This window comes from Mesoplodon bidens (genome assembly GCF_964165515.1).
Source record: "Mesoplodon bidens genome assembly, chromosome: 5".
In the NCBI taxonomy this organism is placed as follows: Eukaryota; Metazoa; Chordata; class Mammalia; order Artiodactyla; family Ziphiidae; genus Mesoplodon; species Mesoplodon bidens.
Genome location: NC_138161.1, coordinates 60,683,389 through 60,699,919, shown reverse-complemented (window position 1 = coordinate 60,699,919; position 16,531 = coordinate 60,683,389). Strand labels below are relative to the sequence as shown.

Here is a 16,531-nt window from a genome sequence, read left to right as displayed (position 1 = left end):
GTTTGTTTTTATTTAAACAAAGGCTTGATTATCACAGTAACTAAGAGAGTCACAAATAAAAGTACATTCAGTAGCCATAGTTTTCATAACTGAGGATCTAAAATTAATGTGCAAATGGAAAAAAGTTGACTGTTCCCAAAGGGCTATTTCTGGCCACATAGATTGTACACAGGGTAGCCATCTTTAAGATCAAATAATGTGCCCAGATGTGTGAACCTTGTAGTGAGTTTTAACATTTTGATTCTAGAACATATGCATCAAGAAGTGAATTCTACATCAAGTATAAGTTAGAATGATTCTTGAATATCTTCGTACTGGTAAGAAAATGATGTTAAATTCCAAAAATTTACCAAGCTATTAAAGAAATTTTTTTTTAAGTTAGTTCAATGTACATCTATGTAATATGTAGGACTACTTAGCTTATCATAAATGTAAAGGCAAATTACACTGTTTAATGTTCAACAAGAAGTAAAAGGCAACATGAAAAATGAAAAATCGGGCTTCCCTGGTGGCGCAGTGGTTGAGAATCTGCCTGCCAATGCAGGGGACACGGGTTCGAGCCCTGGTCTGGGAAGATTCCACATGCCACGGAGCAACTGGACCCGTGAGCCACAACTACTGAGCCTGCGCGTCTGAAGCCTGTGCTCCGCAATAAGAGAGGCCACAACAGTGAGAGGCCTGCGCACCGCGATGAAGAGTGGACCCCACTCGCCGCAACTAGAGAAAGCCCTCACACAGAAACGAAGACCCAACACAGCCAAAGATAATAAATAAATAAATAAATAAATGTGACACCTTTAAAAAAAAAAAAAGAAAAATGAAAAATCTATAAAAAATGAAAAATCCAAGGGGAAAAAAATCACAATCTCACTCTAGAGTAGACTTGTGAATAAATTCTGATCCAATTTAGTTTAGGAAGTATGAGAACCAGTATGCAGTCTGCCTTTTGGAAGTAGCAGTAGAAAGTTCATACAGGTAAAATGCACACACAAGTGAAGATTAATAACATTTTACATGTTAGTTGTGGTTCCTCAATTTCTACCAACAGCTGTTGGAACCCCTCCACTTATATAGCCCACAGTTCGAAGAGCCCCACCCTAAACTCATCACCTCCTGAACCCACACAGGGAGTGTTCTCTGTCACAGGCACTTAGGTTAGATATCTAGATGTCGACTCACTGTTCTTCTTCACCCTCTTGACCCAACTGTCCATCAAGTCATGTTGACAATACCAGAATCTCGTTTTCTTCATCCCTGCCACAATCACAGATCAGATTACCATTAACACTCGTCGAATAATGTCTTTGAAAGTGTGGTCAAACATGCCAACTTTTTTCAATAGCCTGTATTCTCGTGGAATGCTTGATTCAGAATTTGATAATAAAAATGGTCTGGTGCCAATCCTATGACCACAGCATTAGGATCACTTGTTTGTATTCCTTTAAAATCAGGTAGGGCCCGATCATCAACCAGCAGCATGGGTCGGACTTGTTTCTGCTCTACCAAGTTTCCGGCTGCAGTCATCTTCAGAGATAGCAAACTCCAATTTTTTCAATCTTTCCAAGAGGTCTTTCCTGCTCTCTTTGGTTGTATTGGTCACAAACCTAACCATTACAGAAGTAGCAAGTAACCTTTGAAGAGCTTCCTGTGCGCCTGGCACAGCTGTATCTTCAATGTGAAGTGTGCCACTGAGATCCACCAAAACAGCTTTTAATGCACGGCGTGCTGCCATCCTTCATTCCCGGGCTCCGCACGCTGTCCTCAGCAAAGGCAAACGCCCCGCTAGCAGAGAAGTCAGCACAGAAGCTCCGCTCCGCAGTGTCCTTGGCGGGGAAAAAGGTGCCGGGGCGGCTGCCTGAGGACGCCGGCTGTTCTAATTTTTTTTAAACTAGGTGCATTATTACTATTTTAATGATTTAAAAAAAAAAGCTTAGAAGTTTTGGAGAAAGGAGTATCTCAAGTAATAGAGGGATAGTTAAATAAATTACATGAATATGCATAGGAAAAATTCTTGAAGGGTACAGAAGGTACTCCTGGGACTGAGGGAGGGAAGAAATGAAAGCTTTCATAATTTATTTTCCATTCTTTATTTTGCTTACTTTATTATAATGCTCTTATACTGCTTTCATGAAAAATAGTGATCTATTAAGAACCCTAACATATTTAATAAAGTTAAATATTTTAAATTACTTACAAAAGCAAAAAGATAACGAGTAATACTCTAACATTTGTGAACACTGAGATGGTTTTAACTATTCACAAACAATCTCAAAGTCCATAGACCTATAGAAATCTGTAATCTTGTTGATGCATGAATCTGAATTGTCTACTTCAGGGTTTTCTTTCAAGTATAGGTGAGTCTCTAAGCTAGTGAGTAAGGTGAGCTGACTGACCAGAATCCCGATCTTAATTCTTTTGTTCTGTATATGTTGTAGAGCACAGACTGATTCTTGTGAAATGATTAGAAAATTATTATCTTTTATCATATTTTATTGGGAAAAACTTATATGCTACAATGATCTTCTCAATAAAGCTATCTTCATACCCACAAAGATTATCATTCATCTACTGTATTTGGTATGATGTGACTATCAATAACATTAAAGGACTAAGTTTTAAGTGGCTCACCCGGAGTAAGAACTTATATAATCCATTCTACAATTCATTATGTGAATAGAGATTGACAAAAAGATCAAAGTCTATTCTATGCCTAAAGAATCAGAGGTTTAAATAATGTAGCATAAGTTAAGAAGGTAGGAAAATACTATACTAGCTATTTCTCTTCAAAAAGAAATAATATATTTTGCTTTTTGTATTCCCAAGCTCAAGGTTTAAAGAAAAAAATCTTAAATTAAAAAGTAATTATGGGAGTAACTTAAAACATACACATTAAATATGAATTCTGTAACTACTCAGAGTACTAAAACTGGGCAACTATCACATATAAATGGGGCCACTCTTGTAAGATAAAGTTTACATGATACTTACAGAGGTATCGTAATTTCCAGGTGGAGCAATGTAAGTAACAGTTCCTCTGTTTCGTGGGGGCAACATGATTTTGTGTTTGATGAGTGAGTTCTCGTTGACAATCCCATAAATATCTCCACCAGTGATGTGACTACCAACCTAGAGAACAAATGCACTTGTTTAATGTTCAAATAAATGTCAAGCCATTTAATGTTCAAGAAACGTCAAGCAGACTCACCCTTGCTATTATTTAAATCATTTGCTTCATTTATCAATAGAACACATTTGTTCTATAATCCTTCTAGTGGAGCTAAAAAAAAGATGTAAACTATGCTTCTGTGGTCTATTTTTATTTTGACTAAGAGTACAAAATAGTTCAGTAAACACTCTTTTCACATGCTTTCACCAATTTTAGAAGTTTAGGTTACAAAGACATACCCGTAGGTTTTTGCAAGGTGTGAAATCCCATTTGACATCTCTGCTAAGAGCAGACACATTTACTCCTCTGGGAATGTAAATACTTTGAGTCTGACTGCTGATATCCGACAAAGGTCTTTGAATACCATCAAAAATGGCTCCCATAATGCCAGGACCAAGCTCTACTGAGAGGGGTTTACCAGTGCGGAGTACAGGATCTCCAACAGACACACCAGCTGGAAACAGCAGTTGAGAAAAACTCACTATGAAAGATTAGAGATACTATAAAAAGGAAATACCACAGTTTAACAGGAAATGATACATAAGACGCTAAACCTGAGATTCTCAAACTTTTAGTCCACAGCATCCTTAGTGTTTCAGTAACTTTTTCATAGTGACCTACAACAAAAGATATATATGTGTGTGTGTGTGTATATATATATAAAAATAATTCCATCTATTAAATAATTATGTCCAAACATCTTAATATATGTGTATGTCCTAACAACTAAGTGGTACTTCGAAAAATATACATAAATTGAAAGAAAAAAGAACATTTTAATTTCATTTTAAAATAACCTCGGGCTTCCCTGGTGGCGCAGTGGTTGAGAGTCCGCCTGCCGATGCAGGGGACACAGGTTTGTGCCCTGGTCCGGCAGGATCCCACATGCCGCGGAGCGGCTGGGCCCGTGAGCCATGGCCGCTGGGCCTGCGTGTCCGGAGCCTGTGCTCTGCAACGGGGAGGCCGCAACAGTGAGAGGCCCACGTACCGCAAAAAAAAAAAAAAAAAAAAAAGTAATCTCAATTCTTACAAATGGGATTTATGTGCCTGTTGGGTATTCTACAATTTCTAAACCTTGGAGTCACACTGAATACTCATCCCACATCATTTTTGTATCCCACTTGGTTTTTGGCTTAGCAATTGCCAAAACTCAGCTTCACAAAGATATGATATCATCGACAAGAATATAGTACAGTCAAATAATAAAAGTGTTTATTATCTCAAGCTACTAGTTCTCATGGTGTCTGACAAAATGTCTAATATTCCCGTGTTTACCGTAAAACCTTAAAATATCCTGGAGCACCCACATGAGTTTGCTGCAGCTGCCCAGAGTGCCCTGGTGCACAGTTTGGGAACCACAGGCTTAAAAATAGAAGCAAAAGCCTCTCCATCATACTTTGTTTCAACTACACAGGTGAGGAATATCAGTTCCCTAAAAAGGATATTAGCACCTGGACAAAAACTTAAACTCTTAAGACTAAGAAACAACCAAAAAAATCTTTAGACTTAACAATCATTAAGGGATTTATTAATAAATGTTGCTATATTCATAAGCTGGAAATCTATGTAGCTGTAAAAAAGACTAGGCACTTCTATGAATTTTTCAAGAAAGATCTCCAAAATATATTTTCACTTCCAATATTTGATTATGAAATATTTCAAACCTACAGCAAAGCTGAAAGAATTTTTACAGTGATCTACCATAAACACTGTACTATATTTATCACATATTTATCCATCTTCCACCATACATATATTTTTAAGTGAAAAAAACAAGGTGCAGAACAGTGCATATAATATGCTATCTTTGGGGGAAAAAAAGGAAATAAAAATAAAAAAATATATTTATATCGGTTCATGTAACAAACTAGAAGGATACAAAATAAATGGAACTAACAAAATGGGCTGCATGAATGCATGTCTGTTTTGAAAATTGGCCAAATACATGATAACAAAGGCAGAGCGGGTTCTCACTATACACATGGTCATTTGTTTATTTTAAATCTTCAAACCATGTAGAAGACTAAATAAAAGATAAACCTAACAATAGAAAAAAATCCTTTTGATTAGTGATTATTTCATAGCTATGAAGACTCTTAATTTTATTAAAAATTTCAAATTAAAAATTTTAATTTTATTAAAAATTTTCAGATTTTGTTTAGAATTAGCACTCCAATACTGACAGAGAGAACAGGTACCATAAGCATATATTTTAGTATGGCAAAAAACCTGTACCAAATAAAACTTAATTAAGTAGCCAAAGAAGTAATGCTGATCTTGAGAATAAGAGCAATGAAATATTAAGAGCAATGAAAGGTCAGGAGATAATACTAATTTCTTAAAATAAGAGCACTAATTCTTAGGACCTTTCTTCAATAAACTCCTACATATCAGGTTTCTTCAAAACACCAATATTCCACGTTTCTGATACCATTGGTGCTACTTCTACCTTTGCCATAAATCTTTCAATTCTGATTTACAGAAAATGGCTAGAAATTGAACCAAAAAGGATACAGGTTTCTTCATACACCTGGATAGTGGCCATGTCACCCTCCAATCGGATAATCTCTCCAACCAACTCACTGTGGCCCACTCTCACCAGTTCATACATGGCTGCACCTGCCATGTCACAAGCTGTAACCACTGAAAAGAACAAATGAGTATTAAGATAATTAAAACATCCAATAAATCCTATAATACACTTCTCTCATATATTCATAGGAAAAATAAAATCCCTACTATGGAACACACTATCTCATAAAAAGACAGTTTTAAAAAGTTATACTTGATTTAAAATACTGTGTTAGCCGCAGAAATACAAAGCATCCTAAGATTCTACTACAAGCCACTCTATGCCAATAAAATGGACAACCTGGAAGAAATGGACAAATTCTTAGAAAGGTATAACCTTCCAAGACTGAACCAGGAAGAAATAGAAAATATGAACAGACGAATCACAAGTAATGAAATTGAAACTCTGATTAAAAATCTTCCAACAGGGCTTCCCTGGTGGCGCAGTGGCTGAGAGTTTGTCTGCCGATGCAGGGGATACGGGTTTGTGCCCTGTTCCGGGAAGATCCCACATGCCTCGGAGCGGCTAGGCCCGTGAGCCATGGACACTGAGCCTGCGTGTTCGGAGCCTGTTGCTCTGCAACGGGAGAGGCCACAACAGTGAGAGGCCCGTGTACCGTAGAAAAAAAACTTCCAACAAACAAAAATCCAGGACAGATGGCTTCACAGGTGAATTCTATCAAACATTTAGAGAAGAGCTAACACTCATCCTTCTCAAACTATTCCAAAAAAGTGCAGAGGAAGGAATACTCCCAAACTCATTCTATGAGGCCACCATCACCCCGATACCAAAACAAGACAAAGATACTACAAAAAAAGAAAATTACAGGCCAATATCACTGATGAATATAGATGCAAAAATCCTCAACAAAATAGTAGCAAACAGAATCCAACAACACATTAAAAGGATCATACACCATGATCAAGTGGGATTTATCCCAGGGATGCAAGGATTCTTCAATATATGAAAATCAATCAAGGTGCTACACCATAGTAACAAACTGAAGCATAAAAACCATATTTTCATCTCAATAGATGCAGAAAAAGCTTCTGACAAAATTCAACACCTATTCATGATAAAAACTCTCCAGAAAGTGGGCATAGAGGGAACCTACCTCAACATAATAAAGGCCATATACGACAAACCCACAGCAAACATCATTCTCAATGGTGAAAAACGGAAAGCATTTCCTTTAAGATCAGGAACAAGACAAGGATGTCCACTATCACCACCATTATTCAACACAGTTTTGGAAGTCCTAGCCATGGCAATCAGAGAAGAAAAAGAAATAAAACGAATACAAATCGGAAAAGAAGAAGTAAAACTGTCACTGCTTGCAGGTGACATAATACTATACATAGTGAATCCTAAAGATGCCACCAGAAAACTACTAGAGCTAATCAATTAATCTGGTAAAGTTGCAGGATACAAAATTAATGCACAGAAATCTCTTGCACTCCTATACAGTAACAGTGAAAGATCAGAAAGAGAAATTAAGGAAACAATCCCATTCACCACTGCAACAAAAAGAATAAAATACCTAGGAATAAACCTACCTAAGGAGGCAAAAGACCTGTATGCAGAAAACTATAAGACACTGATGAAAGAAATCAAACATGACACGAACAGATAGAGAGATATACCATGTTCTTGGATTGGAAAAATCAATCCTGTGAAAATGTCTATACTACCCAAAGCAATCTAAAGATTCAATGCAATCCCTATCAAATTACCAGTGGCATTTTTTACAGAACTAGAACAAAAAATCTTAAAATTGGTATGGAGACTCCGAATAGCCAAAGCAGTCTTGAGGGAAAAAAACAGAGCTGGAGAAATAAGACTCCCTGACATCAGACTATACTACAAAGCTACAGTAATCAAGGCAATATGGTACTGGCACAAAAACAGAAATATAGATCAATGGAACAGGATAGAAAGCCCAGAGATAAACCCACGCACCTACAGTCAACTTATCTATGACAAAGGACGCAAGGATATACAATGGAGAAAAGACAGTCTCTTCAGTAAGTGGTGCTGGGAAAACTGGACAGCTACATGTAAAAGAATGAAATTAGAACACTCCCTAACACCATACACAAAAATAAACTCAAAGTGGATTAGAGACCTAAATGTAAGACCAGACACTATAAAACTCTTGGAGGAAAACATAGGAAGACCATTCTTTGACATAAATCACAGCAAGGTCTATTTTGATCCACCTCCTAGAGTAATGGAGATAAAAACAAAAATAAACAAATGGGACCTAATGAAAGTTAAAATCTTTTGCAAAGCAAAGGAAACCATAAACAAGATGAAAAGACCACCCTCAGAATGGGAGAAAATATTTGCAAACGAATCAATGGACAAAGGATTAATCTCCAAGATATATGAACAGCTTATGCAGCTCAATATTAAAAAAACAAACAACCCAATGAAAAAATGGGCAGAAGACCTAAATAGACATTTCTCCAAAGAAAACATACAGATGCCCAAGAAGCACATGGAAAGCTGCTCAACATCACTAATTATCAGAGAAATTCAAATGAAAACTACAATGAGGTACCACCTCACACCAGTCAGAATGGACCTCATCAGAAAATCTACAAACAACAAATGCTGGAGAGGGTGTGGAGAAAAGGGAACCCTCTTGCACTGTTGGTGGGAATGTAAATACAGCCACTATGGAGAACAGTACGGAGGTTCCTTAAAAAACTAAAAATAGGGCTTCCCTGGTGGCGCAGTGGTTGAGAGTCCGCCTGCCGATGCAGGGGACACGGGTTCGTGCCCCGGTCTGGGAAGATCCCACATGCCGCGGAGCGGCTAGGCCCGTGAGCCATGGCCGCTGAGCCTGTGCGTCCGGAGCCTGTGCTCCGCAAGGGGAGAGGCCACAACAGTGAGAGGCCCACGTAACAAAAAAAAAAAAAAAAAAAAAAAAACTAAAAATAGAATTACCATATGACCTAGCAATCCCACTACTGGGCAAATACCCAGAGAAAACCATAATTCAAAAAGACACATGCACCCCAATGTTCATTGTAGCACTATTTACAATAGCCAGGTCATGGAAGCAACCTAAATGCCCATAGACAGATGAGTGGATAAAGAAGATATGGTACATATATACAATGGAATATTACTCAGCCATAAAAAGGAATGAAATTGGGTCATTTGTAGAGACGTGGATGGATCTAGAGGCTGTCATACAGAGTGAAGTAAGTCAGAAAGAGAAGAACAAGTATCATATATTAATGCATTTATGTGGAACCTAGAAAAATGGTACAGATGAACCAGTTTTCAGGGCAGAAATAGAGACACAGATGTAGAGAACAAACGTATGGACACCAAGGGGCTAAAGTGGGGGGTGTGGGGTGGAGGTGGTGGTGGGATGAATTGGGAGATTGGGACTGACATGTATACACTGATGTGTATAAAATGCATGACTAATAAGAACCTGCTGTATAAAAAAATAAAAAACATTCAAAAATTCAAAAAAATATATTAAAAAATAAAATACTGTGTTAGTTTCAGGTGTACAGCAAATGATTCAGTTATATACATTTCTTTCAGATTATTTTCCATTTATAGATTATTACAATATATGGAATATAATTCCCTGTGCTATACAGTAAATCCTTGTTGCTTATCTATTTCATGCACAATAGTTTGTATCTGTTAATCCCATACTCCTAATTTGTCCCCTCCTGCTTCCCTCTCCCTTTTGGTAACCATAGATTTGTTTTCTATGTCTGTGGGTCTGTTTCTGTTTCATATACAGATTTATTTGTATTATTTTTTAGATTCCACATATAAGTGATATCATACAATATTTGTCTTTGACTTACTTCACTAAGTATAATATTCTCTAGGTTCATCCATGTTGCTGCAAATGGCAATATTTCATTCTTTTTATGGCCGAGTAATATTCCATTGTATATATATACCATATCTTCTTAAGCCAGTCATCTGTTGATGGGTACTTAGTTTGCTTCTACGTCTTGCCTACTGTAAACAGTGATGCTATGAACGTTGGGGTAGATGCATCTTTCGAATTAAGAGTTTTCCTCTTTGCTGGACATATACCCAGAAGAAGGATTGCTGAATAATATGGTAGCTCTATTTTCATTTTTTAAGGAACATCCATATTGCTTTCCATAGTAGCTACACCAATTTACATTCTCACCAATAGTGTAGGAGGGTTCGCTTTTCTCCACGTCCCCTTCAGCATTTATTATTTGCAGACTTTTTTGATGACAGCCATTCTAACTGCTTTGAGAAGATACCTCACTGTGGTTTTGATCTGCATTTCTCTAATAATTAGTGATGTCGAACATCTTTTTATATGCCTGTTCGTCAGCTGTGTGCCTTCTTTGGTAAAATGTCTATTTAGGTCTTCTGCCCATTTTTTGATTGGGTTGTTTGTTTTTTCAATATTGAGTTGCATGAGCTGCGTGTATATTTTGGATATTAACCCTTTGTCAGTCACATCATCTGCAAATAGTTTCATCCATTCCATATGTTGTCTTTTTGTTTTGTTGATCAAAAGACACATTTTTAGGGACTTCCCTGGTGGCTCAGTGTTTAAGAATCTGCCTGCCAATGCAGGGGACACAGGTTCAATCCCTGGTCTGGGAAGATCCCACATGCCATGGAGCAACTAAGCCCATGCGCCACAACTACTGAGCCTGCACTCTAGAGCCCACGTGCTGCAACTACTGAGCCCACGTGCTGCAACTACTGAAGCCTGTGCTCTGCAACAGGAGAAGCCACTGCAATGAGAAGCCTGTGTACCACAACAAAGAGTAGTCCCCGCACGCTGCAACTATAGGAAGCCCGCACGCAGCAATGAAGACCCAATGCAGCCAAAAAAAAAAAAAAAAAAAGACATTTTTAGCATATGACATAGGGTAAACAATAAAATTTGTTAGGCTAAAGATTACTTATTTACATAATATACATGAAAACTATATTCATTTTGAAGTTCTATATGACAAACTCTTACCTAGTAGCATTGAGGCAAGTTTTGATCAACCTAGGTTGCTATAATATATGGAATGATGGGTTTTGGAACAATAGTAATAAAAAAAACCTTTAAAACTAAAATGAGAACAAGAGCTTTAGCTAGTTGCATGATAGAATGCCACACAATTATCAGTTTGCTGTGTTGTCACCATCATTTTGAGAAATATTATATAAAACAACATCTTTACTTTCTAACACTTTATACCAGTGCTTCTTAAAACTCTTCTGGAACAAAGACTCTTGATAAACTAATGACAGATCTATCTAGAAAACCTCCCATTTGCATCAAAAATTTTTTTCATATCCCATAGGATGTTTATTTCATATCCCATAGGATGTTTATAATCAGTCATCACCACTGGGTGAAATCCTAATTAAAAATCCCTATTTCTTATAAATACTGAACTAAAATTTACACTTATTATTTTGGTTTATTTGTTTGTTTGTTTATTTATTTATGGCTGAGTTGGGTCTTCGTTGCTGTGCGCCGGCTTTCTCTAGTTGCGGTGAGCAGGGACTACTCTTCGTTGCGGTGTGCAGGCTTCTCATTGCAGCGGCTTGTCTTTGTTGCGGAGCACAGGCTCTAGGGTATGCAGGCTTCAGTAGTTGTGGCACATGGGCTCAGCAGTTGTGGCGCATGGGCTTAGTTGCTCCATGGCATGTGGGATCTTCCGGGACCAGGGATGGAACCTGTGTCCCCTGCATTGGCAGGCACATTTTTAAACACTGCACCACCAGGGAAGTCCTGATCATGTTGTCTAGTAAGCAAAAATTACTTTTCTGGAAGGAGGGGAATGTTGTACATTTTCAGATATGTAGAAATAAGTCTTTTTTTTTTAATTAAGGAATCCACTTTTACGACTGTCATGAAGCCCAGGCTGAGTTAACAGTGACAAGTTATGGAAGTAACAACATCCCACTCTGGACTTGCTGGTTATAACCACTGTCTTCTCTCTCTAACCTCAACCTCTCTACCTCTACCTCTCTCTGTCTCTCTACCAGACTCATGAGGCCTCAATTCCTGCCCTCCTATTCCTGGAAGATGCCAAAGCCAGCTATGTAAAAGGCCTTTTCAGGAGAAGACGACTTCTGTCTTCCCAGAAGACAAAGCCTCTACTATGCTTTATGAGGCGGATAGCATCCCCAAACCACAGACAGGTTGGGACCTGCGCAGGCCTCAATGGAATAAGTCTATTTTAATATTTAGCCTTCTGATACAATTAATTAGAACTATGAATTAGGTAATATTTGAGTGAAAACTATTAAGGTATTAATATTTATTTAACATTGAACAATGGAAATTTATTAATTTTATAAATACTTACCTCTGAACCTATATATAAGAATAGTTAAGATGCACCAAAATACCAGAGATCACTAAAGTTTTAAATCATATTTCATAAACAAAAGTATGCCATTTTTCTACTATCTCATTAAGTACTTAAAAATTATAAATAGGTTCCAAGAGCAGTTAACTATAAGTTTCAGAAAAATATTTTTACCTAAACTCTTTTGATAGTGTTCTTTTGCCTTTTCCCTAAGAGTTCTTGTGTATAGCCTCTTTCCTGAAGACCTTACAATCCTCAAGGGGAAAAATTGTTTCTCCGAATGGCAAAAAGAGATTGAAAACAGTGAAATATATTATCTGCTAATAAGTTCAAGCTCAAACACCAATTTCTAAGCGGTAGAAGCTTCTTAGGGAGAAATAGGCACAGTGACTGACAGTGTTTTCTTTGCATTAACACCAAAAAAGGGTCATCACCTCTTCTGTGATTAGAACAAGAAAAAGACTACAACATGACTTTGTAAAAAGATATAAGGAAAAATGAAGTTCCATGGCACTAAAGATACAAATCAATGAGCAGCTTTACCTATGGAAACTATGAACCACATTTTGCAACAGAAGTGTGGAATAACAAAATGAATACTAAAACAAAATTTATTATTTAAAATGCAGTACCCCAAGTGTGGGCAGAACAAACATAAACTGCTTTCCATTCTCATTATCATGTCATAAGACTATTTTCCTACAGGTAGCTTACGTGATATCTGAATAACCATTCAGAAGGATTTATACATGCAAAGAGCCAAGGTTGATATTTCTGAGAAATGCTCTGAAAGCAATTATTAAAATTCAAATCCAATTAATAGACATCTAGGCATCACATACAAAAACCTATAAACTTTATAGTCTTTTAACCTCACGTTTAACAAAAAAATTAAGACATATAACACCAACTATACATTTATACAATAGACAGGATATCACAAATTAGTATCTCAATAATTATCAAATTTAGATAATAAATGTTACAGTAGCCCTTATGATGGAGGTATTACCTCAGTCTTACAGCAGCTATGAAATCTTTTAAAGACAGAATTTATGTAGGTGAACAGAAACTTGTGTATTTCTGCCTCAAACACCTTGAAAAGACATTAATTGATGTTAGGAATTTTTACTATTGAGATTATTATGTATTACTTACCAGGTCCTGAGACCCCATGCACATAACCAAACGTGCTTTCTTTATCTTCATCACGTATTTTGGGTAGCTTGGAGAAATCCATCATGTTAACTCACCTATGGTAAAAAAAAAAAAAAATTAAGTTATAATTACAAACTTTAAAGCAAAAGAACCAATATAGGTAGTGAACTTTGGTGTATTCTTGAGTTATTACCACTTCTTCAAAGTAAAATATAAAATTCTTAAGATTTGGTTAAAAGTACCTAATTCTTGGATAGTCTACAGTTACTAAAACTCAGAATTAGATAGCCGTATGCAAGACATTCAATAGAAAATACCCCATGGAATGTAACAGACTGTGAATTCTTTCCAACCTCTTATCTAGCCTGCCAACATCTTGCCCTCCCATTATTTCTCTGACCTCCTCTCTAACTACTCTTCCCCTTAATTAGGCCGCATAAACACTGAACTCTGCCATTACTCAAAGCACATACACATTCTGCCTCGGGGTCTTTGTACATGTTGTTCCCACTGTCTGGAGTACTCTTCTGCCAGACGTCCGCTTCTATATACCTCCTTCAGGTCTTTACTCAAATGTCCCCTTCTCTGAGAGGCTTCTCTGCCTATCTGCCCATCTATTTAAAATACCTCCCCTCCTTCCCTGCTTTATTTTTTTTTATCATCTAACAAGTTATATCTTACATTTAAAAAAATGTTTAAATGTAAAATCTACCTTTAAAATATTTCTGGGATCATTTTTCCCTTTTTTCTTTTTTTAGCAGAACACAGAATAGTGTAAGAAATTTAGTTCAACTTCTTTACTTTAGAGGTGTGCAATCTGAAAAACCCAAACAATGAACTACTCAAGTCCAAATAGAAAACTGGTTACAGATCCCAAAGTAGAAAGTTTCTATGTAACTGCTGGTCTAACTTATTACTGACAATTTAATAAAGAAGATAAAATATATGTACATTTAAAAAGCTAAATAATGTCTCCAAACAACCATAAAGTAAAGGTCACAGGTCAATATGTAATAAAGTATCAAATAATACACACTTATTTACTAAAAGTTCAAAGATTAGAATGTTTGGGGAAAACATCTTGAAGGTCAGGTAGAATTAGCATAGGAAAAGGAGAGCAAAAGGCATTTCAGGTGGGGAAATAACGAGAACAAAAGAAGGGAAATAAAATTTTCAGGAACAGTTAACAGACCAGCCAGACTGGAATAAAAGGTTTATGTTATGGCAACAGTGAGAAATAAGGATTAGAGAGACTAATTTGTGGGTCTTGAAATGAATGCCTAGTGGGCTTTATCCTACAAACAATAGGAAATAACCGAAGATTGAGGGAGAACTGTTACAGAGAAGAATGATGTTTAACCAATCTAATGTTAAGTAGGGGAAGGGATGCAGGCATGAAGAGAAGTTGAAAAGCTCCGGAAATAGTTATGGGTTGAGTGTCAATGTTACCAGAGTTGTCACCAGACCCTTGCTCAAAACCCACCAGTCCCTCCTTGGAATAGGAACTAACATATATATTTAATCACAGGGTCTGGACACAAAGAAAGGAAGCTATAGGAAGAGAAAAACAAAAACCGGATAGAACCAGCTGAAACCAAGATGGCGATGAATCTTAACTCCAAGGGACCCCGAGTCTCTTTCTACACTGATTTTACTACATTAGTGTACTAAATGACACACCTACTGGCAGCCGTGACTGGAAGTCACTGACCAGAAAAGGACAGAAAAGTGGTGGCATCCCATTTCCAGGAAACCTGCCTCTTTCCCAGAAAACTAATGCATATGCATCCCCATCACTAGTCTCACTCCTTCCCCCTATTGTCCTTATTCCTTAAAAGCAAATCCGACTTGCCATTAAGGCAAGAACTTGATTTGTGAACTAAGTTCCCACTTATCCATTCTGTGGCCATTGAATAAAGCTTCTGTTCCTTCAATTTCTGCTTTGGTTTCATTTTTTGGCTGCTGGAACCCGAATGGAAAAAACCTTCTCTGTGGAGGCAGAGGGTCTCAGTGGGCTAGGGCCTGAGCAGGGGTCCATACAACTTAACTGGTAACAAATGGACTCAATTTATTAAATGTTTACTGAGCTCCTACCAAGGAAAAGGTACTGTGTTAAACTTAGGGAATAAAAACTATGAATAGAAGGAGATTTCACTGGTTTTAAACAACTGTACCATAAAACAAAATTACTTAAGTGTTCAAAATGACAACACATTGGGAGCAAAGGAGAAATTGATTCAGATGTGGGAAAAGTGTAAACCAATGGGGATGAGTTAGGGGAACAGATAAGAACTGGAAAGTAAGGTTCAAGGCTGAGTTGAGTCCAGATAGAAAGAATACAGAAAGGGAGAAAAATCAAACCCTGAGGCTTAGGTATTAATTCAGGCAGGGTAGAGTGGTGTTTTTCAGTCTTTCTGGAGTCATTGAAGGATGGCTACAGAACCCTACACTCCTTGGAATACAATTTGTAATCCATTAACCAAGGTATCAAAGAATTCGGGAGGGGTGTGTAACAATAAAGTCATTAACAGTGGATTTCTGGTTTGATACACTTAGTGCCTTCAGAAGGGGGACGGTGTACAGGGTTAACAGGGAAGAATTAAAGAGTGATTAAAGAAACAAGCAAGAGTAAAAACAATTAAAGATCAAAACCATATGGCGATTCACTTTGTTATACAGCAGAAACTAACACAACATTGTAAAGCAATTATACTCCAATAAAGATGTTAAAAAACAAAAAAAACCCCAAAACACCACATGGAGATATGGGAGACTTTCCAAGTGAGAAGAATATGATCAAAGGGGCAAGAAAAGTACCAATACCTTAAAGATGGTATCAGTGATAAGGTAGAGACTATCATCACTTTGGTCATTTATTGATAAAGATGAAGTTAGTGTATAAGTCCTTAGAAATCATGGAAAAATAATAATAAATCTGATATTACAGTCACAAATGTCAATGTAAAGGAGGCAAGGATTTTGGTGTCAGTAGGAAAATTGGAGGAAGGGCAGTTGAGGGAGGAAGTAAAGAAAAGGGGAAACTGGTTTATTAGGATTTTCCAGCCTCCTAAAGATGCAGGAGGGAACTGTTAAGTAGGAGTGGGACTGCAAAAGATTAGAATATAAAAAGTTTTTCTAGAAACTACTTAGATAACAAGGGAAAAAACAAAGTTTAAAGATAAGCATTTATTTGGGAAATGGGTTGGGCAAAGTCTTCAAAGAAGTACTAAACAAGCAAAGGAGGTCAAATTTTAATCTCCAGAAAATCAAAGATTTTCAAAGTCAGAA

At 37.0% G+C, this 16,531-nt stretch overlaps 1 protein-coding gene across 1 annotated transcript in view; it reads right to left on the bottom strand.

Moving 5' to 3' along the window:
* Positions 1-16,531, bottom strand: part of ATP6V1A (ATPase H+ transporting V1 subunit A) — a 61,271-nt gene that overhangs the window by 20,395 nt on the left and 24,345 nt on the right. The window contains exons 2-5 of the mRNA XM_081235631.1: positions 13,244-13,338; positions 5,681-5,809; positions 3,406-3,620; positions 2,989-3,126 (exon numbers count right to left, since the gene is read on the bottom strand). Coding sequence (XP_081091757.1) covers positions 2,989-3,126; positions 3,406-3,620; positions 5,681-5,809; positions 13,244-13,328 — 567 coding nt within the window. The 5' untranslated portion in view covers positions 13,329-13,338. The remainder of the gene's footprint in view (positions 1-2,988; positions 3,127-3,405; positions 3,621-5,680; positions 5,810-13,243; positions 13,339-16,531) is intronic.